We start from the raw sequence: 24,163 nt of genomic DNA on the forward strand, positions 1-24,163 counted from the left end.
CTGTAATACAACCCCAAAGCATGATTGATCCATCCCCATGCTTAACAGTTGGACAGAGGCTCTTTTCATTAAATTCTGTGCCCTTTCTTCTCCAAACGTACCTTTGTTCATTCTAGCCAAAAAGTTCTATTTTAACCTCATCAGTCCACAGAACTTGTTTCCACAATGCATCAGGCTTGTCTATATGTTCATTTGCAAACTTCAAACGCTGATTTTTGTAGTGAGGACGTAGAAGAGGTTTTCTTCTGATGACTTTTCCATGAAGACCATATTTGTACAAGTATCTCTTTATAATGGAATGGTGTACCACAACTCCAGTGTCTGCCAGGTCTTTCTGGATGGATCGTGCAGTCAAACGAGGGTTTTGACTTGCTTTTCTCACAATCCTGCGAGCTGTTCTGTCTGATATTTTTCTTGGTCTTCCAGATCTTGCTTTAACTTCCACTGTTCCTGATGACGGCCATTTCTTAATTACATTCCGAACAGAGGATATTGGCATCTGAAAACGCTTTGCTATCTTCTTATAGCCTTCTCCTGCTTTGTGAGAGTCAACTATTTTCAATTTCAGTTTTCTAGACAACTGCTTAGAAGAACCCAGGGTGCTGATTGTTGGGGCAAGGTCAGAAAATTCTGGGCATTTAAAACCTTAAGATAAACATTACCCGGTCTTTCCAGACGATGATTGAGAACAATCCATGACACTGTCAGGTCTCAGCTTTCCAAAGTGGTCGGTGCATGCTATAAACTCTGCAGGGTGCCCAAACTTTTGCAGACGCCATTTTTTTCCCTGTTATTTTGAAAGTGTAAATGAGGGAAATAAAATCTAACTTTTTGTGAAATATTATATGAATGTCTAATCTGTCGTTTGATGCCTTTTGGAGATTTTTCCATTTTTTCTTGGCTTCTTTATGCACATTGGTACACATTTTTATCTGGGGTGCCCAAACTTTCAAGCCCCACTGTACATGGCGAAAGAGATCAGTGGATACATTTTTTCAGATCTCGGTCAATCCCACCAAAGAGTCAGAATGCCAAAATCTGGACCCTTATTTGCAAGACAGTGAAAAAGTGAATAATAATTTAAAAAAAAGTTTTAACTTTGTGCTTAGTTGGCCTGTTAATCAAAACAAATTGTCATGTTTCTGTCTATCTTTTTTTTTACAGGTTGTTAAAGGAAAAGAGAACAAGGCTCTGGCTGACAGAATCATATACAAAGGCACAAAAATTCAAACTCTGGCTGCTCAATCCACAAAACACCCTGCCAGAGAAGCATTTGGTGTCAATAACACATTAAATGTTACAGGCAACATACTCACTGGACGGCAGAATACCAATCGTCCATCTGCAATCAGTGGCCCAGCACAGCCAAAGCTTAATCACAACCCTGTGCTGACTAGAACATACACCCTTGTGTCCTCCAAATCCAACCCGAATGCAGCCAGCCATCTCACAAAAAAGCCAAACATAGGAGAACCAACTGCAGCTCGTACAGCTGTAACTAAATCTAGCAAAAGATTTGGCAGTGGCTCAAATGCTACCTGGTCGTGTTCAAAGACGATCAGTGTCAGGATGAGTCTCGGCCCAATGGTCAAAACAAAAACAGGACTCACTCCTGCGGTGACCCAGCCAAGAAACAGTCAAAGTCAAAAGTTAACGCACACCTCTGCCACAGCAGCTGATACCACCGCCGCCACCACTATGTCTGTTGCTAACAAGGTGCGATCCAGCACCTCGTCATCTGTTTCCCAGAGGTCTGCCATGGCTCAAAGGAAACCATTACCTACCCCTGCTCTAAACTACCCTGAGAAAACAAGAGCTGGGATTAAAGTTCCAGATCACAAGAAGTCTAATCCTAAACCACTTTTGGGTAAACATTCTCAGCCATCTTGTAAGAGTCAGCTATCAAGTGAACTGAAATCAACGTCCATCTCCTCCAAGTGCACAGCCGCAGCCATAAAGCCAGAGGTGCAAGCAGGGATGTCAAAAATAAATAAATCAGCTAGTCAGCCCAGAGACAGGTCCACGAAGCAGAGATCCGATGGGGCAGGGCTTAAAAATGGCCCACCATGCAAAGTCACCTCCCAAACATCCTCGGGGCCAGCGAGCAGGTGCATTTCCAGAGCAATCACTGGGGTTGTGGGCGCTGCTGTGGCTGAGCTGGGAGGGAAAACCAAGACATGTAAAGAGACCGGTGGTACGAAGGGACACAGTTCTGCAAATGCTCCTCCACCACAAACTGGTTTAAAAAGAACAAGCGCTCCTGTGATGTCCCAGACAGTTCCACGGCCAGGCAAGACCGTCAGCCATACCGGTCATGTCATAAACACAAAGACACCAAAGGTCCCAGTCAGAGTTTTTCCCCAGACTGAGGTTAAGAAATTGACTGCCGCCCAAGAGGAAAGAATGTAAGTAGAACAGTACAACTATCGGTAAACATATAGCATTAAACTATGCCTTGGAACCATTGAATCGTCACATTTCAAGCATCCGCTTATACAGTATAAAAGGCAGGGTATTGGTGGACTTTAACTATATTGGTGCCAATATGATAACTGAGTATCAGTAACTATATCAAAACCATACATTTTTGCAAGTTAAAGGATCATTAACATGTTTTATACAAAGCCCGTCATTTAACAAAACAAGCCAGGCAAAATAATGCATGTGGCCGCACATCCATTAAGTGTTCTGTTAAAGTGTTCTGTAGGAAGACACAAGATAATTTGATGATGATGCTGATGGATAATTTTATTTTGTTTAACATACATGAAAGAAACAATTATTTCCACAATCTGCCACCGTAGCTATTTGTTAAAGGAATATGCTTAAGCCAATGCTTATTTTGCCTATCCTTTAATCCCCATAGAATCACTCAGAAATCCAACAAAACGAAGTTTCATGCACTTTTAAATGAAACTAAATACTTCAGGACTTTGTCTGATTTAAATTTCTGGGCATGTGCAGGCTATGCTTTCTTGGTTTGCCACTCTTGTTGACAGTGAATGAATCTGTGTGGGCACACTAGTTTCAACCACAGTCTACGTCCAAAATGCCACTTTTGGAAAATGACTAATAGGATAAATGTTTTAAAGGAGTTAAAGTGTGGCTTTTAACATACCTCAGTTGAATGGCTTTATCAGTTTTATGTCAATCAAGTTGTTACCCAACCCAGTATGAGCGAGTGATGATTCAGTAAAGATTATGGCAATAAAGATGCTCACACATACAAGATACAAGCAGAATGAGGTCTAAAAATATGCAATGGTTGGTAAAACAAGAAAATGAAGGTTTGGTCTGTCCCTTTTAAATATTAAGTAGAAACTAAGAGTTGTTTATCTAAAATAAAAATGTTAAAGGCCTTAACCCCAGTTTGTCCTAGGACCTATGTCATTTCACTTCTTCTCCCCTTGTCTCGCGGCTGTGCTGTCCAGTTAAGTAACAATTAAAAATAGAAAGAAAATCAACAAAAATGTTGACTTTTAACTGTACCCTCTGCTCTACTGTCTGGTCTGAAGGAGAAAGCTACATGAATGGCGGGAAGCCAAGGGTATTTCCTACAAGCGTCCTCCAATGCCAGTGAAACCTCAGGTCAGGCGCACCGTGGCCATACCCCAGCCTTTCTGGGGCACCATGGAGGAGGAAGACAACACCCACTCTCTCATCTGTGCAGTGGACAGATCCCTGGCTGACTGCATCAAATTGGTTGAAGAGGTAAATGGTGTGGACTAATGAATTACTTTCTGTTTGGTTTCCATGGTATTTTGATTCTGATGTAATGATAACTAACCTCCCAGTGGATATTACATTTCACAAAAAATATCTGGTGGACATAATTTGCAGTGTGGGAGTATCCATGGACAGTTGGATCAGATTTGTAAAATCGGAGAGTAAATGAAGAAAAATCAATTCCATTTAAAGTAGGATTGGGTGTCTAAAAAATAACTAGTTTGCCTGACCATGTTGGTAGGCATATGTCTTAAGACATTTCCTAAAAGGCCTGGCTTGCCGTTATGCAGAGGGCTGAGATTTGATAATCGTTTGAATATGCACACTTTTACACAGTTTGTCCTGGAATGCATTCATAGTGTTCCACTTGTTTGTGTAAATAATGAAAAAGAGTGGTTCTAAGAGAAGTTCAAACCCCAGCTTACTTTCTTTTTTCTGGCATAAAATGGGTGCAATTATTGGGTTTTTCAGCCACTTCAATTTATCACAGTTGTAGCATACTGAGGCCCTTTGTTTCAGTTTATGAGTTTAATGTGAGCCTACCACCCTTAGGGTTGCGCTCCAGACCAGGTGAAGGAGGTTCTCTCACGACTGCCACCTATGTCCCAGAAGTTTGCCAAGTACTGGATCTGTCAGGCCCGCCTGATGGAACAAGAGGGCAACCTGGATGTCCTGCCCATGTTTGAAGAGGCTGTTGGTGTTGTGCTGGAGGTGCGTCATCCATGATAGTCAAACTTTGGAAATATTTTATGAATTTTGTACAGTTCTTAAATGTGCCCTGTGGAGTTTTCTTGTAAACAAAACAGAAGCCTCCAATCAGTGACAAGGCATGGCTTCAGGAAGTATTGCATTTACATTTGCTTTAGTGTGATGAAACACTTTGAATCATCGTGTGACAGTGATTAACTCAATCGATTAGCTAGAAACAAATTATTTAAAAAAAATCTAGAAACAGTTTCACAATTGAGGAAAAATGTTTTTCCAAGGTTTGGCAATATGACAGTATATGCCAGGAGGTAATGGACATTCGTCAACTGACCGATAAATCACCAGAGCTGATATACCTGCTGATATTTACTCATCACAGCTGTAGTATTTGTGTATTAGCTTTTATGTCAATAAAGTTGGATCTTATTTAATCTAATTTAAATAATAATAATAAATGAAATGCTAAAGATATACCTAATTGAATGTTATGTTTATGTAATTGAGAAACAGTGACGCCATTCCAGTTTCAGTTCAGTTCAAGTGGAAAATGTCCCGCTCAGTTAGAGTCTTTATTTAATTCATCAACCTCTACTTAGTACATATAAGATATATTAGGGAAAAATTAATTAAAAAGATCATCGAGAGGGGTATGTTTTACAACAAATGGGTCTTATCAGCACTTAATAAGTAAAACTGCTGGTCATATACAAATTCAGACTTTTGTTATGGAAACATTTGCTTTGTAATCAATTGCTGCACACAATTTAAACAAAACATCCAATTTAGTGACCCTATTGTAATTATTGAGCAGCTTGAGCACCAATACTAGCATTTTGTTTGACCAGTGTCCAGTGTCAGTGTCTGACAGCCCAGTCTTCATCATGAGTGACAGGCCAGAAGAGCAGAACATTTAGTTTGTGCTAAATGCTGTTCAACTGTGATAGCTGATATAGTTTCCGCTTCAGTCTTCAGTCTGTCTTATCTCGGCTGACCTTTTGCTTTCTACAAATGGTAGAGATCACAGGCAAACATGGCTGCAACAGCTGGCTACAGCGATACACAATCATACTTAATAATTAAGGATGTTATAGGCATTGTGTCAAGTTGTTTATTTTTATTTAAAAGGGACCATGTGCAGTTAACATAAACGTCGCTTTTTGATGCACCTTAACTGATCATAGCTTTAAGCTAATTTTCAGTTGTAGTCACTTGGCAGGAAGCAGAAAGACTACACAAAACCTGCAACCTCTTGGGTATGAATAATGTCTTGAACTATAGTTAATAATTACAAATGTTATCTTAATGTAAAATGTTCATATTATGGACATATACTGAAGACATTTGTGTGTCTTATTTAGCCATAATTCTTCTTCTCCTCTGCAATAGTAAATAACCAGTCCCTCCAGGATTTCACGATGTTGATCACGCCATTTCACGCAAATTCAACCAATCACTGTGACCTTGTTTTTTTACTCAGATCTCGCTGAAGGTGCTGCCGTTTCAATCCTGCTGCTCAGTTACTGACGCGTGCGTGCGCACTCACGGTGGATGTAGGAAAAATGCCTAAATATAGGACCGCTACGCTTGTCCAATAAGTACTTCATAAAACCGTATGAATGTGTATTACAGCCCAGGTTAAGAAACTAGCTAACAATGTAAAGATCAGCAAGCCACTGACAGACATGTTTTATTTATTATTATTTTTTGTCTTAAATCCACCTGCCATTTTCATATTGTACCAACATTTGCAGCTGGAGTTAACTTTTAAAAATCCCCCTGCCACTGTCACTTTTTACCAGCCACGTTTTTGCCACATGTAGGTGAAAAACAGGAATTGCTGTGTCTCTATGATCCTATACTGTCCTATTCATGGTAGCCTACTCGTGGACATTGCTGTAGGCCTAGTAGGGGGGCCCGCCTTGATAATCCAGCATAAAGGCATAATTTCCTATCCTGGGCTGGGAAACGCATTCATACGGTTTGATAAAGTACTTATTGGACTTTAATTTATCATTGCACCTACAATGATGTAGCTGTCCTCATTTTATGTCATCCTGTACATCTCATCTGCGTTTTTTTCCTGCATCCACCGTGTGTGATTGTGTATATTTGTGTGTGTGTGCGTCAGTCGCGGGGGAAATGGAGCAGTAGGCCCGCCCGCTTCTTCACAATCGTGAAGACGAGACGTACATTAGATTTCAGAGATTACAGCTTACATTAGCTGTTTAGGTTTAATAGCTAATGTTAACTAGCATGTTAGTTAGCAATAATTAGCCTGTCCCTATGTTATCTCCTAACATATCTACACTATCCGTCTCTGCAAGATTTGGAGTGATTGAGATTTGTCTTGGCACAGCTACCTGAAGACTTACAACTTTCAGACAGGTTGCTCACGTCACATCTACGCCGTCAAGCTCAGTTGGAGGCTGTGCAGTAACACTCAGCTATCAGCTAATATCCTTCACTGGTCTCCGTCCTGATCAACGGGATCTGTTGGTCCATTTCTTTAACTGTCTATGGTAAACGCACTATGCAAGTTTGCAGATTGGGTAGCGGATCTGTGGTCCGAATAAAACAGTGGTAATGGACAATTCCGCTTCCAACCTGTAGATGGACTGAAGAGGAAAAGTGCTTTGTTTTTGCTTCATGTTTCTGTGCTTCTTTTTTATGGTAGCCAGTTGACGAGCTGCGGACTGTGGTGTTTGAGATTCTGAAGAAGAAGGACGAGATCCAAGACGAGATCCAAGGTAGTTGGCCTGCATGCTTTGTTTTTAACCACTGTTTTACCCAACATTTCAATCAGTTGTTAAAACGGGATCATTGTTTTTGCCTTATACTTGTCTTGTAAATGCCAAAGGTTGTGCTACATTTGTCTTGAATAATAGTCCAGGCAAAGTAACTCATTTTGGAGCCAAAAAATTGAACTAATTGCAAATGATTTTCAGCATAGATCCTTTCTATAACGTGTCCAGAACAACATACTAAAAGTTCTAAGAAATCCTAGTTGAGGAAATATCATCAATCCAAGATGTGTGCCAGACAACAATACACCCCAATGGGGCTATTTTTTTTCTTTTACTCCTATCAAAATAAAACTTAATACAATGACAGTATCCATTTAAGGAAACATTTTTGTATTACAAGTTTATTTGAAAATGAATTTTAATATGCAAATGTGCTATACACTAATCGAATATGCCCAAAATACATCCAAATAGGTTTAATTGTTTCCTTCACTCCTACCACAATAAAACTTTACACAATGAAAGTCACATGAAAAGTAACATTTGAGTTTTACAAATTAGTATCTTGTAAAACAAAAATGTATGTAGTTAGTTTCTTTCTTGAAAAAGAAAAAACAGGGACCAAATAACAAACACATTCTTGTCCATTCAGTAAGTTAACCTATGCATAAACTCAATAAATTAGAAGTCATAGGAAAGGGAATGGCACTGAAAAAAGTAAAGAATGACACTATCTTTCTCGAACAGGCAGTCACAGGGAAATGTGGGAAAAGGCATCATTGTAGAGGGTGAAAAAGCTCTAGTTTCGCTTTATGGGGGCGAAAAAGATGAATCACTGGATATGCTGAGATACAGGTGATTCTGTGATAGAGTGACTCAGAACTCATCACAAGTGGAATCACAAACTCTCCATCCAACGTCAGCAGCTGCAAAGTGAACTTTTGGACCCAAAAGACTGGGGGTGGCATATTTTGGATGGGAGATTTATGCCATTAATGACTGATCACCCTGTAGCACCACCAGAAATACTAGATGTTAGACTGCAGCGCAAAGAGATGCACATGCAAAAAACATGGGCTCCCTTGCACTGCCATTAGCTGAGAATGTCGTACTAGCTGCACAAACTCACATTTGCTACCTTGTGTGCCTCCGTTACTGGATTGTAATAGTTCACACGGAACTCCCGAACCACAAGTAGGTCTGTTTCTTTCTGCTGTCGTTTTCGCACATGGAGCCCAACTTTAGTTATTTAGAGAAATAAAGCTTATTTTATCGTTTCAAGGTGATTAGGTTCTAAAACACAGATAAATTACTGTCAAACAGTCAACAGATGATTTTTGTGAAGACAGATGCTCTTTTCTCCTCTGCATTTTATTAATTCCAGCATTATACAAGGAAGTAGACTTCTCTAGTATTGATTTATGACCACTATAGGATGAATGGAGAACATTTCTCTTTCTGGTTAATATAATTAAAAGTAAAGTTGGGTTTTCTCCAGAGAAAGAGGATAGCGTGCGCGAGACGGTACTCCAACGTTCTAATGCTGGGTTTTACAGGCAGCCCTTTTTCTACCGCTATCGCTCTGCAAAAGTAAACTCTGAGTGAACTTTGGACAACAGGCGGGGGATTTTCGCGAGACACTTTTTCCCTTGACAAGAAATCTTGTCACGCTTAATCTCACGAGTTCTCGTCACACCACTAATTTTGTAATTTCAACAGTGGAATCTAAATAAAATGCTAACAAGGTTTACAAAATACTTGTTTTTGTCCTCATCCGCAGAAAACGAGAAAGAGGACCAAATTCCAACAGGTGAAGGCACTCCAGAGAGTATCAACCCAATGATAACTCCTAAACCTGTCAGAGCTCTTATCTGTGGAGAGAAAGGAGACTCATCTGTAGTCAAGTACAAGATCACGGCAACTCCAGGGTATGTTTGAGTCATTACAACTTGCAGCAACTATATATGATGACACTGGCAGCCAAGGTGACATATTTCACTGCCGTTAGTATGTAGTTACATGCAACAATGTTAACACTGCAGTGGCTTAAAAAAAATTTCAAAACACTTCAGTCCTGCCAACTTGGAGTAGATGACCAATCATAGAAGACCAGCTTAGCTGTTGCCTAAGACTCAGCCGAGAGTAGAAAAAAACTGAAAAGAGTGGGAAATTTGAACATTTTAACTCTAAAATACGTTTTCCTCATTATTTGAAGTTTTGGCGATGTAAACATGTAGTTTTGGCCACGTTAACATGTGGCAAAAACAAATTCAACCGTAATTCATTGTAGATGAGACAGAAAACACAGAAAAGCATAATGTCCCATGTCTCATCAGACATGTCTCATCCTTCTTCCGCACAGATATGTTACGATAAGATAACTGTTGTCAAAATAAGACAACGTGGAAAATATTGCATTCTGATCTAATCTTATTGAGGACATGTCGGTCACAGACTTCTAGACATTAGTCATTTCATTCACACTGAAAGAGTGAAAGACATGTCTCATCTCTCAGAAATGACATCACAACAACAACATGAGGACAAAAGTTAAAAAAATATCAGGTATTATTAAAAACAAAAGAAATGAATATGATGGGTTGCCAGCCCTGTAAGAGTGTTGATTCATTATATTGTTCAATAATAAGAGGAGGAAAAGAATAAGCATATTTAAAAGAGTGAAGAGTGGTAAGGGGAAAGGTTTGAAGAAGGAGAAAAGACAAAACTGAGGCAGGCCCTCATGGCTTTCTGTACTAACAATAAAATCCCAATTATTTTCCTGGAGGATCAAGTTGAAATTATAATTTTTTCCCCCTCGCTTTTCCTCAGTGGCCCGCAAAGCCAACAGACAGAACCGGTACGGCTCAACGGCCAGGAGGTTCGCTTCTTTACACCGGTCAGACGCTCCGTGCGAATCGAGAGATCCTCCCTCCGATACCCCGCATCCCTCCAGGACCACGATCTCTGTGTGGCCTCCTACAACGACCTGATCTCTGAGGAGGATGACCAGGGAACTGAAGAGTGGAAGAATGAGGAAACCAGCATGTTTGCTAATAACACGCCCATGTACGTCTACAGACAGAACGAAGCACTTCAAGACAAAGTGTTTGTCCAGCTAGTCTACGATGAAGGCGTTTAGCTGTCTGTGCTGACATCTGTGCTGTGCAGCATTCACTTGTCACTGTTCACATGGCAGGGCAAACAAAGTCAATGTATGTGCATACTTTGGTATTTTAAGATCTCATCCTTTTCACTAAAAAAGGTGAGTTTTATCCTTTCGAAGGTAGAACCTTATATTTTAGGCAATTTACCTGTTTTTATAAATTAAGTATTTCTCACACTTTGTCATAAAAAAAGTTTCTGGGTTTATAATTTTAGTCCCTGTATTTTATTCCATCAAAGGTCCCATGACCTGGTGCTCTTTAGATGCTTTTATATAGACCTTAGTGGTCCCCTAATACCATATCTGAAGTCTATCTCCCAAAATACAGCCTTGGTGCGGAATTACAGCCACTAGAGCCAATCCTAAAATAAGCTTTCCTTGGTATGTGCCAATTCTGAGTCTGTAGCTTTTGAGGGGGGGGGGGGCTGACCAACTGCCACTTTGCTTGTTTGAAAGGACTGATGTCTCTCTCTTTCTCATGGTTGGGCCAAATTCTCTGGTCGGGCAAAGCAGATAAAGGGGAGGTATCCTGCTCTGCCTTTGAGAAAATGAAAGCTCAGTTGGGCCGATCTGGAATCTTGCCCCTTGTGAGGTCATAAGGGGCAAGATTCCAGATCGGCCCAACTGAGCTTTCATTTTCTCAAAGTCAGAGCAGGATACCCAGGGCTCGGTTTACACATATCACCATTTCTAGCCACTGGGGAACCATAGGCAGGCTGGAGGGAACGCATAATAATGTTAAAAAACCTCAGAAAGGGAAGTTGTCATGCCCCGGGACCTTCAAATAATGTGTACATACCAAAGTAAATGCTTCTCAAAGTAGGGTCTGTGGGGCTTTGTCAGGGATCCATGAAATGTTTTCAGATTCATTCCGTTAAATTATTATGATTATAGAAAATTTATTTTCATAATTCAAGTATTTTAATTTTAAAATCAAACAGTAAATGGATGTATTTGTTCTAATCGAACAAATCTATATTCTTAGTATCTGCAACTATTGTTACTACATATCTTTCCAATACATTTCTCTTGTTTTTTTATATAAGATTGTATAAGTGTATAAGAGATATAATAAATAATTCTCTTCCAAGTGACATACTGTGCATTAGGAGGGCCTTGATATGGTCTCTATCTTTTTAGGGTTCCTCACCCGGCTAAAAATAGATTGGGAACATCTGCCCTGAACAGGTAATGTCACAAAGTACACCCATTCTTCGAAACTAAATCCAGAATCACTTGATCGTTGAAGCGTTTCGTGTAGGAGTTGACAGGTTGGTACAGGTTGCTATCTAACGGTAAATCATCATGAGCTTTGTTTAAAAGGCTTTGGCACACCCATAACATACGTGCAGTAATCAAATTAACTGAAAGTGAAAATTCTTTTACTAAAACAGATGAAAATCAAATACGGTGTTTAAAGTTGCCCCAGGCTCTGCGGCCAGTGAAAGCGAGTGTGTGCAGCAGCGTTCGAGAGAACTAGAGAGTAAATCAAAAAAGGCAGCGCCAAGCAACCCGGGAATCGGATAAATGAAACGATCTTGTGATTGTTTTGTGGCTGTTATGTTCCAAAGCACAAATTAAAAAGCGCAGCATGGTTGAAATATTGGAAAATGCAGAGCTCCGTCCTGTCTGTATGTCGGTGTCTGTCAGTCAAGGCGCTGATGACACCAAGTAGTGAAGCAGATACGTGCCATTTTCATGTGAACGGTTTACAATTATTCAGTGGTTAGTGCTCTTTCAAAAAAAAGTATGTTAGCCATCACAAAAAAGCTGCGGCTCACATGAAGTGATGCAGGGAAGCTCACGGTGGACAGAAATCTCAGCTGGCTCCCATCCTTGAGTCTCTTGTCAAAACCCCGACACTGAACCAGAAGCAGAAACCGTCATTATTGATGGCTTAGCACTGGTGAGCAGTTTGCCACCACACACAGTAGCTCAAAAACATTGACCACTATGTTGCATTTGAGGTTCTCCCCAAAATAGAGGCATACTCTGGGAAAAACAAAAGAACAGACATAGTCTTATACCAACAATCCAGTTTGAAGGCAGAAGCTAGGTCAAAAAGAGTACATGGAGCCAGATGCAAAGTGACCAGCAATGGCAAAATACCCCAAAACTATATTACTGCATTCTAAATATTAGGAGCAGTGGACAGCTATTCTACCTCCGAGCCACACCCAGTCTCCTAAATTGTCTTGTTATTAAATGCTTATGTGTAATTGATCAAAATCTCCCAAACATTCTTAACGTATTTGAACACAATCTAATGTTTGTGGGTCCATGAAACTTTTTCTGTGTATGCTTACTGTACATTTACAGTAAAAAGAGTTACAGTGAGGTTAAATGTAGGCTAAATCTTAAAACCTAAAAATAATCAATGTGTAGCCTTATGTGCAAAATAACACGATCCATACACCGTGAACAGAGAGTGTGGATATTTGGGCCAACGTTTTCTGCCCTTGTGTTTATCCAGCTCTGTCTGTAGGATGCTTATCAGTTTACAGCCACTTTACTCTTCATATCTGGTGCTCATAATCTTGGGTCAATTTAAGGCTGCAATGCAAGATGTAGACCTATTGAGTCTTTTAACCAGACCTACCTTAGGCCAATACGGTTCATAACAGGAAGAACCTGCTTGGACTGCCAATAAATCAATGTCCATACAATGTCCTGTGTGTGCTGTGACATATTTATTTCATAAAGGTAATATAAGGGCCTACTGTTATAAAAGAACAGTAAATAAATTACAGAACATGGAAGATATGATTCAGCTTAGTTTGTGGATATGACGATTTGTGCCTCACTCCGAGGAGTATGTGTTTTTGACACACACAAAAACCGGTAGGACGTCGAACCCGGGCCGCTGTAGGAGTCAGCCAATGCGCACGGTGCGCACTACTGGGTGAGCTAGAGGTCACGTCCGGCTCTCTACGTGATCAAATCTACGCGTGGAGCGCCTACGTCAGTCAGCATGGTGAGCTATTTAAATGGTCTCCGTTACTGCAGTTAGGCTGATGCTGCCGCCAACCTCACTGCTGCCCAGAGTCTACACAAGTTCCACAAGACTTTATCGCTGAAGGTAAGCGACTATTTATTTGTTCCGAACACTCACATTCGCTTTGCATTCTTTTCCCCTGGGATATCCAGGCTTTAACATTGCGAGGCATTGTTATAAAGTGATTTAATGCACGACTTGCCTGCATGCATCTCGCATATTATTTTGCTACAGAGTTATGGGCATAACAATACCAGTCTGCAGGAGAGGTTATGGGGCGGAATCTACTTTTACCTTATCAAGTTTGACACTTGTTGCTGCTTGTACACATCTATCTCTGCTCGTAATTTGCCCACATGGGGACAAACAAAGGTTTTCTTATCTTATATTTCCCATGTGTCTCAGTTGGTTGTTCCAACCTGTTCTGCAATAATAATCTGCTGCACCAATCGAGTTCGTTGCCGAAGGATACACCATCCTGCTTATACTTCATCTTTTTTTCTTTTTTTTGGTAATCTAGAGATGATTTATTGTTTAACATGGTTTTATAGTCATTATAATAATAATGCAACTTAATAGCCATTCAAATGGTTTACAAACTTAATATAATGTATAAAATGTCATGCTGTGTGCAACAATAGACTAGACCTATAACATTACTAATAATAAGTACATTATTAATTACCATTTATTGATTAGTTAGTTTAGGTACATACACTGAGGGAGGCTGAAATGCAACTAAAGCTAAAACAATTAGTCGATAAGTTGATCAAATTAAAATTTCTTGCAACTATTTAGAAAATCTATTGATAGTTTTGGTCATTTTTTAAAGCAAAAATTACATATTTGCTGCTTCCATCTCCTTAAATGTGAGGATTCACTGCTTTTTTCTGTGTTATATTATTGAAATTTAACATATTCAGATTTTGAACTGTTGGTCAGACTAAACAAGACATATTTGAAAACTTTGCCATAGATTCTGGAAAACTGTGATGGACTTTTTCCACCATTTTTAGACATTTTATACAATTGGAATAATTGATGAATCAAGATTAACTTGCAATAAACCTTACATTCAACAAAGGTCATGAATGTAAAGATATTGTGTTTGTACGTACACATCTTAACCACTAGGTCTCCAGAATGTCCCTAATAATGTGTTTTGTATGTAAAATGTTAATCTACACATTATTTATAGCACTTGTAGCTATCCAAACTGTTCTAAAAATGTAGAGGAGTAAAAGTATAAAAGAGTATTATGTATTCAGTTACATTTAACCACGGAATTTAGCTTTGACTTATTAACAGTCGTTCATTAACAAAGTGTATTGGAAGAAATTGTATTTTAAAATATGTTTACGTCTTGATTCATTACTAAAAATTGACTAACTCAATTATAGTAGACACAATAAAAGAAACGTCCGCATGTGTTACGCAATCTAGATAGGAGGGTAGTTGTGATGGAAAGAAAATGCTGACTTCCAGAGTGATGGATGTGTAGGCCTATATTATGCACGGCATGCAGAAATGCAGAGTATGTACAAGCCCCAACAAAGGCACAAGAGCAGGAACGGAGCCCGCAGCTCACCATTAGAATCAGAATGATGTACCGTCTTAGATAGCAACCTGTACCGACCTGTCAATCAGAATCACAACACAGGTAGTAACAGGTACAGTATCATTAATCAAGGCAGATATTTTGGATGCAATATTGTTCCAGAACTGACTAACAGGAGAGCAATCGCAGGTCATGTGAAGATATGTACCTTGGGCTTTTAGTGAGCAAAAAGTGCATAAAGGGCTGTAATTACCTTCATGTGATGCATTTTCACAGGGTTGAGGTATGTCTTATGAATGAAATTGTACTGAATCTCCTGATGGTCTGGATTGTGTGACACTTCTGGAATGTTAGACCATACATAATGCCAGTTAAAGTGATGATGGTCTGGGCAACCACGTTCCCAAATTTACATAGTTGAAGTGTATTGACAAGTGAGAATTGTAAATTGTAAAGAAAAATGCATCTTTTGCAGTTCTATTCACTTGGAAAACTGGAATTTGTAAAATTTCTGAATTACTGCAGATTTTGTTTCTTAATATTAAAGATATTTCTATCCTTTCCCTACTTGTCAGAACGCAACTGAAGAGACAACATGGTGAAAAGAAAAACATATGTTCTAGCGACTAAGGGAGGGCGGTATATGACAGTCCGTACAGATAAGAATGATGAACTGAAGCTGGTTGCTGACGACTTTCAACAAAACAAAGGTACTACTGTTTTCTTACGACCAGTACTATTTCAAAGTAAAAGAGTAACTGCTTTGATGCCCCATTGATCTATTACACTCCATCCGTATTGTGGCATTAAAACTCTATATAATCCATATAGGCCTAAGACCTCTTGCAGTGAGTTACATCGTTTGATTTGAATCTGATTTGGAATGATTGTTATTTGAAGGAATATTATGGCAAATGTATTGACTCTGATACAAAGTAAATGTGTTGTCTTGCTCCTGTCCTTAGAACCTGAGGTGTACATATCTGAAGATACCACAACAACCGATCAGTTGATTGCTTTCCATTTCGTGCGTGGCAATTGTAAATATTCCATAAAGGTGGTTGGAACAGACCTGAAGGTAATAAAACCTTCATCAATAGCAATAGTATATAAAGATATATACATTTTTTAGTATAATTAATTCAATGGGGGTGAATCAAAGCATGTATTTTATGTGTTCACAGGTGGAGAGGAACGATTCATTCAACACTGATCATTGGTTTATGAAGATTCCTCTAGGAGGGGAACATTTTGGCCTGAAATCAAGGGAAAACAATTATTACCTGGCTTGTGTGAACAATTCTACAAATGTCTGCCTCCGTCCAAACCCAACCGACTGTGTTCCGGTCAAAGTCATCGAAAGGTAAGCGTATAGATGTATTTTTTTTCATTTTTCAAAGTTGTTTTGTATTGTAGAAATTTTGTATGTAAATGTTGCATCTACTATTACATGTTCAGAACATGTTTCCCCAGAACCTCTTACTTCTCTTTAGCTTGTGAGTCTGCAAGAACTTCTTACTGATTTATTTCTGAACCCAACGTTTACAAGTTTACAATGACACTGAGCCAACTTCCACCTGCTCTATTTCATCCATCCAATCACAGTCTGAATTTCTGATTCACTGTTATAGCTCAGTAAACTGCATTAAACTGGCACTTAGTCTCCTCCTCTCTGTTGTTTGTTTCTGCAGGCACTAACCACCAGCTCACCTCCACCTTCTACCACATAACTCAAGATTTCCCTGCTGGTCCTCTGGACCAAGCAGACAGTGGAGTTATTTAGATAATTTGTCATTCCTGGGTGGCTATGTGTCTTCTTTTTTTATCTTGTTGAACTTAATTAAAGGGATACTCTTGCAATATACTGTAAAGATGGGAACTTCACCCAAAATTAAGGCTGCAGTATGGGTCAAACTCCTATCACACTGGGTCCCAAACTATCTATACTGTATTTTGACTTAATTTGGCTTTTTTAAATAACCTTTTCTCTTGATAAATTCTGTTTCAAAGCTGATGCAACATCCTGTTAAAGGTTTGAAGTCTCCCATCCCAAGCTGAGATCCCTGTCAATATGATCGCATGACATGTAAACTTATCTTTGTGTAATGGTGGTTGTGTTTCCCTTCAATAGGAACATTTTCTTGATGTGTTATTTAAATGGGTAAAGTATTATTTATTTTATGTCTGTGAAGCGGATTGATTTCTTTTGCTTTGACCAATCTCTACTGAAACAGACTGTTTGGGGTTCTTTAATGCAACCATTTTTATGATCCGGTTTACTGATTGGCTGGTAGGAATACTGATCCTGCTTGATTAAAACCTTACTTAGTTAAATAGGATACTTTTTTTAGCAGCAACATCAGCAATTGGGCCGTGTCATGATGTTAAAAAGTTGGTTCAACAGTTGAAGCATTAAACTTATGCTTAGCATTTACAGCATTAAGATAACAAAAGCAACTGCTAAGCCCATCCAAACTCGTGAGAATTAACATTGAATGCACACAAACGGTTGCCCCCACGCCTTTTCATGTTTTGTTTTTTTGTAATTGTAATTTTACACTAATACTCCAACTGTAAATATAAGAACACTTTTTATAGTCCAGGCAAAGTAGCGTTTTACGACAGACTTTTGGTAAATAATTTTTTGCTGCTTAGATCATTTCTATGAGGTGTCCAGAAAAACATGCTAAAAGTAGTTGAGGAAATATGTTAAATTTTCTTCAAGCCGAGATGACAACAATACACCCCAATGGGGCTATTCTTTTATTTACTCCTATCAATATGAAACCCATGAAAAGTAAAAAAATGTTGTATTAAACGTTTCTTTTAAATTAATTTGCATGAAAGTTAATATGCAAATACACATATTAAATATAGCCAAACTACACCCAAATAGGCTTAATTTTTTCCTTTACTTCTACCATACTAAAACTTGACATAGTAAAAGTATATATGAAAAGAATTTTTTTTGTATTACAAGATTTTTCTAAATGAATTTGAATATGGACATGAGCTCCACACTTATTAAATATGTCATAATTTGCATAGACAGAAACACCATTCATATGTATGACAAACGTACATTGGCCCAATCTTCATCCAATCATCCTACTGCCAATGGGTGCCAAGATACTAACTTGTAAAACTAAAATGTTACTTTTCATGTGTACTTTCACTGGTGAGGTTTGATTGTGATAGGAGTAAAGGAAAAAATAAGCCCATTAGGGTGTATTTTGGACATATTCGATTAGTATATTGCATATTCACATTTATTTCCGAAGAAACTTCTGATACAAAATAGTTTACTTTTCATGTATGCTTTTACTACGTGAAGATTTATTGTGGTAGGAGTAAAGGAAAAAATTAAGCCTATTTTTTGTGTATTTTACAAAAGATTTTACTTTTCATGGATACTTTAATTGTATAAAGTTTTATTTTGATATGAGTAAAAGAAACAAATAGACCCATTGGGGTGTATTGTTGTCTGGCACACATATTGGATTGATGACAATTAAACATATTTCCTCAACTAGGATTTCTTAGGACTTTAAGTATGTTGTTCTGGACACGTTATAGAACGGATCTACACTTAAAAATTGCAGTTATTTCTATTTTTGGCTCCAAAATGAGTTACTTTGCCTGGACTGTCAATAAACTGTTGTATATCTTGATGTTGTGGAAATTGTCTGCAATTAAAGGTGCAGTATGACTTATAAAACTAATTTTCTGTCATATTTGCTGAAACTGACCTTATGTTCGAGTAGAACTATATGAAGCAGGTCATTTAAAAAAGATTGTGGCTCCTCTGGTACACCGCTCCCTGTTCTCAGTGTCTGAATGAATGTTATTCACAAGCTCAAAGGACCTAAAATGTTCCAGGTACCAAGATGTGAGCTTTTTGCCAACAAAGGTGACTTTTCCTGGGTTCACTACTATGGTTACTGTATTATAGAATTCTGGCAGTCCACTGCAGTGTCCAGCTGATATAATCACACCGTCAACATATCGGGTCCCATGAAAATAAATGTCTTTAGAAAGGGACAAAGAAAGCCTTTGTTTACAAGATTACTGCAGGTTATTTTTTTTTTTTTGTCCATTAATTAAGGATTTAAATTATCACTTGAACAAATAGGAGTATTTGTTCAAACTCTTGATAGCTATGTGAAAATTACATTATTTTGTGTCAGTGCAGATAATTTAGGAGCTTGTGGACTTGCAGGTTTTCATGAAAGCTTCAATGTAAACAAGTTCTGTAGATTTTGTTTGACAAGTTGTTCTGACCTCTCTAAAGTAAATTATATTTCGATATTTAAAAAAAAAAAAAACATTTTTCCCTCCTCCGTTGGAGAAAAATTCCTGTACACACAATTGTCTTTAAGAATACAATATCTCTCAGTACACACTGCAATGCAAAAAAATGATTGTAAACATTGACGTAGGGGGCATGTTTGGAAACGCCTGGCTCTCAGATGATCTAACAGCTGGTTGGTTCAGAATTGACTCAACATTGTGGTATATTAGATCAAGCACTGCTCGACTATGTTGCACTGTCAATGTTGCTACTGGGTGTTCTGTGTGCGACTACTGTTCCGGTTGTAGAGATGTCAAAGTGCAAGTAAAGACATGCTCATACCGCAGCCTTGCGTCCGTGTATATTATCGCATTAAATAAAGTTAGTCGTCTAACCCACAAACAGTCATACTGAAGGAGTATACATTACATAGAGTCACAACAAACATTATGTTTTATTGTTTTTGAATTGGAGAGATTTAAATTGAAATTGGTCTGATTTGAAGGCTTATTCAGGTCACATGCTGTGTGGCTGACAATAATGTTTCCGAGACACTAAATCCGCTCATCAGCAATCAGAGATGGGAAGTAACAAAGTACAAATACATTTTAAATGGTTGTTCATTTCTTTAATGTTTAATTTCTTATACTGCACTGTAACTTTAATTCTTGTGTTTTATCTGTTTTTATTTTTATTTTTACACTGTTTATTCTTGTGTTTCATCAGTTTTTTATTTTTTTAACTGTTTTTGTGTAAAGCGCTTTGAATTGCCCTGTTGCTGAAATGTGCTATGCAAATAAAGCTGCCTTGCCTTGCATTACTGTACTTAAGTAGATTTTTCTGATATTTGTACTTTACTATTTGTTTTTGTGGTGACTTTTTACTTTTACTCCTTACATTTTAACACGAATATCGGTACTTTCCACTCCTTACATTTAAAAAAAATTGTCTCGTTGCTTTAGTTTTGTACAAGAGGTCGTCATGTAGGAGAATAGCGCGGACATGCGCCTCACACCCTGACCAGTCGCACGCGCCACATAAAGAAGAAAGTGAGAGAAAAGAAAAAGACTAGCTGTCTGGAGGATAATCAGTTAAGATTGTGTGTGTGCATCTTTGAGAACTGTAAGTCATATAACTTATGTTGTCAGTTCATTTAAGCCTGTTGTTGTTTTGGCCTATAATTCTTGCACATTTAAGACATTCCTAATCATCCTCGGCCTTATCGGAGAGAGATGTTTGAGATAGTAGTCCTCAAGAATGACTCCTGGCCAATAAAGTGTGGGGAACTTCTTCATTAATGTGTGTTTAGTATTTCACATTTTATCCTTTATTTTCTTTCCAGAAGCCATATTTGAGCACACACACATACATGTAGATTCCTTTAAATGGTAAAGGGCAGACATCCATTTAAAATGTAGCCAATGGCATATAAAGAGCATGTTCTCCATGTCCACTGAAGTTCCTCAGCGTGCTCTCTAACCTGTGCGTGGTCCAGGTAGCTTTGCTTAAAAAAATGGTTGTCATTCACTAGGCTACTTTTACTTTTATACTTTAGGTAAATTTCCAAGCCTGTACTTTGTTACTTTTACTTGAGTAAAGAAGTTAAATCAGTACTTTTATTTTAGTATTATTTTTTAACACAAGTATTTGTACTTCTACTTAAGTACAGGAAGTGAGTACTTTTGCCATCTCTGTCAGCAACATATCGCATATAGAGCGTTGTGAAAGCTAACTACTCTGTCATAATGAAAAGAACTGGAATCTACATAAATGCAGAAATATAAGCCCAATGACATTGTAAGAAATTAGGAATTGGTTGTTGAAATGACTTGACCACCGTTTTTTGTCACACTCCGTATCCAGTTGTGTTGTTTGCATGTTGACAAAAGGACAAACCGCACATAAAAATCTACGGTTACGGTTAAAATACCTGTGTAAAATTAACGTTACATGGGGACATGACCTACAGTCCCTGACAAAAGTCTTGTCGCTTGTGTACAAATTGACCTGAAGTGCCGCTGAAATATATTTCTAATTAAGATTTATTTACAAGAAATGGCTCATTTTAATCCCAACAGCTTCTGTAATAAAGTTTCAGTGCAAAAAGAAACTGTCAAAAAGTATTCTAATATTCACAGCTTGGTAAAGCCCATTGAGTCAATTTTTGCAAAAACATAAGTGTTGTGCCTTGTCATATGAGCTTCACCTGTGACTAATAATGGATCAATTAGGTCTCAGGTGTGTATAAAAACAACCCCAGTACACTAGACCTTCACATCAACTGCAACTAGACATCTGCAAACAGGCCTAAGATTCACCCTGAGACTAAAGTTTTGATTATCATGAGGCTGAAGACAGATCCACGCTGATGTGGCAGAACACTTCAATGTGTCTCAGCGTCAAGTACAGAGGATTTAAAAACATTTGAAGACACTGGAGATGTTTTTGACAAGCCCAGGTCAGGCAGACCCCCAAGACAACTGCTCAAGAGGACCGTTTGTTGGCTTGAATCCAAGGCCAGCCCATTTCCACTGCAGCAGAGCTCCACCAGACCTGGTCCCCGAAGTCCCTGGTCAACCAGAACGGTTTGTCGGATCTGTCTAGAAATGGCCACCAGGTCAATTAGTGCCAGAAGCCAGCACTAAACAAAAGACAATTGAAAAACCGTGTGGCATTTGCCAAGGCCCACAGCCTGCTAAAAGGTGGACGCTGGAGAAGTGGAAGAAAGTGGATTTTTCAGATGAATCTTCTGTTGAATTAAACACAGTTGCCTCAAATATGCAGGAGACTACTGGAGGCCGCATGGATCCAAGATTCAACCAGAAAACAGTGAAGTTTGGTGGTGGGAAAACCATGGTCTGGGGTACATCCAGTATGGGGGTGTGTGTGAGAGATCTGCAGGGTGGAGGCAATATAGTCTCAAATACCAAGAATCTTAGCTACCTCTATATTCCAACCATAAAAGAGGCCAAATTCTCAGCAGGATGGTGTGTCCATCGCATACTTCCATCTCCACTTCAAAGTCTCAAGGCGAAGAAGATCAAGATGCTCCAGGATTGGCGGCCCAGTCACCAGACATGAACATCATTGAGCATATGTGGGTAGGATGAAAGAGGAAGCATGGAAGACCAAACAAAAAAGATATTATGAACTCTGGGAGGCATGCAAGACTGCTTTCCTAGCTATTCATAGACTTCATCAATACATTGTATGAATCCTTGCCAAACGCATGGATGCAGCCTTCAAGCTATGGAAGTCATACAAGATATTAAATTTGAATCTCACAGCACCACTATTTAATTTGCTGACATATTTTAGTATTTGTAGTAAATTTGTTCAATTAAGATAGGCGACAAAACTTTTGTCTTGCCAAAATTTGACCTTTCTGTTTGTTTAAATAATTAATCTTTTTTTAGTGAAACAAATTTATTTCAGTGCATTGAACATCATTTGGGAGGGTTTAGCTTCATATGAGCTATTTCTTACACCAATTGATTAATTAAAAGTCAGGTTAATAGCAGGTGTTTCTACAAAATAGATAAGCGACAAGACTTTTGTCAGGGACTGTATAACTGCCTTCACCGGTGCCTCTTGTTTGTTGTCCGCAACATATGTATATGGATGCAGGAAGTATTTGAGCCCCACGTCAGTCAAGCGCAATAACGTTCATTATTAGGCCCCAATCTATCGCTAACGTTGCTATTTGTCCTCCTTGCTTCTCACCTGAATCAGAAGACGGGCAGATGCATGTGGAAGTCTGTCCATATGTTGGGCAGCATGATAGCTATCCCAATCTATTCTTCTTACCTGTTATTTAGACATTTTACAGTAATGTTAACTCACGTTAGTACTAACGTTACTTTAAACTTTATCACTTTTTCACCACACTGACTTGAATTTAACCCAATGAATAGCGTAACTGTTGGTACTAGGGTGTTTAGGTTTAAGCAACTGAAAGCCAACCCTGTTAGAAATGTATAATTACTAGCTAGCTAACGTTCCTGCAATTATGAAATAGTATTCACACAACTATTTCAACTTATCGGTCTGAAAAGTCTTTTCCAAATTTGAAACGGTAATGTTAGCTAGATAAATTACCTGCTTAGACAAAGTACCGCATTTATCACCTGCTAGTTTACGATTAGCCGAAGCTAGCGGTGAGCGTTAGCTTTGGGCAAAACTGACAATAAAGTAACATTGCCTACCTTATCCACTAACTTATCATACAATTATAAAATCACACAATTTATAGTTTAATTGAAAAACAGCTCCAAACATGCCCGTGTGGGACAACTGCAGTGGGCTCCAGGTTCCCTGCAGCTCTGCTGCAAACCGCCAGTGGAGGGATCTGAAAATTTCAAATGAGTATCAACTTGGAAAGATAGCTTTCCCACACAACATTTCACAACAAATGCATGTCAGTTATCATAACGTTTGCACTTGTTGTGCAACTGAATGATGTATTTTGTGATGAAATGCCGTTGAGTCATGCAAACCATTAGAAATGTGAGATGAGCACTGGAAGTTTTCCAGCGTTTTGCTGTTGGAACATACTTTCTTGTGCATGTTTCTTATCTTGTTTTGTCACTTCCGCATGCCACATAATGTAAGGACTGGCACAATACACAAACAAAATGCCACCATGGTCTCTTTCTTTCTCACTTAACAAGATTCTTTATTTTCTAAAGGCAGATATATAGGCTGAATCTCATTTCTCTATCTTCCCCCTACCCCTTTTACCCCTTCCCCTAGGTTAGCGCGTTCACGTGAGACTAAGGGCTGTTCCACTACTCACTTTGATTGAGGGGTAGGGGCAGAGATGGGAAGTAACGAAGTACAAATACTTTTCTGTACTTGAGTAGATTTTAGATATTTTTACTTTACTTTACTCTTTGTTTTTGTGGTGACTTTTACTTTTACTCCTTAGATTTTAAGACGAATATCGGTACTTTCTAAAAAAATTGGCTCGTTACTTTAG

At 38.6% G+C, this 24,163-nt stretch overlaps 1 protein-coding gene across 2 annotated transcripts in view; it reads left to right on the forward strand.

Moving 5' to 3' along the window:
• Window positions 1-10,547, forward strand: part of ckap2l (cytoskeleton associated protein 2-like) — a 13,050-nt gene extending 2,503 nt beyond the window's left edge. Inside the window, exons 4-9 of one of the 2 annotated variants that reach the window (XM_032516267.1) lie at window positions 1,165-2,405; window positions 3,516-3,711; window positions 4,279-4,437; window positions 7,109-7,181; window positions 8,959-9,106; window positions 10,008-10,547. In XM_032516267.1, the coding sequence (XP_032372158.1) occupies window positions 1,165-2,405; window positions 3,516-3,711; window positions 4,279-4,437; window positions 7,109-7,181; window positions 8,959-9,106; window positions 10,008-10,317 (2,127 nt within the window). In that variant the 3' untranslated portion in view covers window positions 10,318-10,547. Of the gene's footprint in view, window positions 1-1,164; window positions 2,406-3,515; window positions 3,712-4,278; window positions 4,438-7,108; window positions 7,182-8,956; window positions 9,107-10,007 lie in introns of both variants that reach the window. The other variant, XM_032516268.1, reaches the window with a different exon arrangement.
• The last annotated feature ends 13,616 nt before the right edge of the window (window positions 10,548-24,163 follow it).

This window comes from Etheostoma spectabile, chromosome 5 (genome assembly GCF_008692095.1).
Source record: "Etheostoma spectabile isolate EspeVRDwgs_2016 chromosome 5, UIUC_Espe_1.0, whole genome shotgun sequence".
NCBI lineage: Eukaryota > Metazoa > Chordata > Actinopteri > Perciformes > Percidae > Etheostoma > Etheostoma spectabile.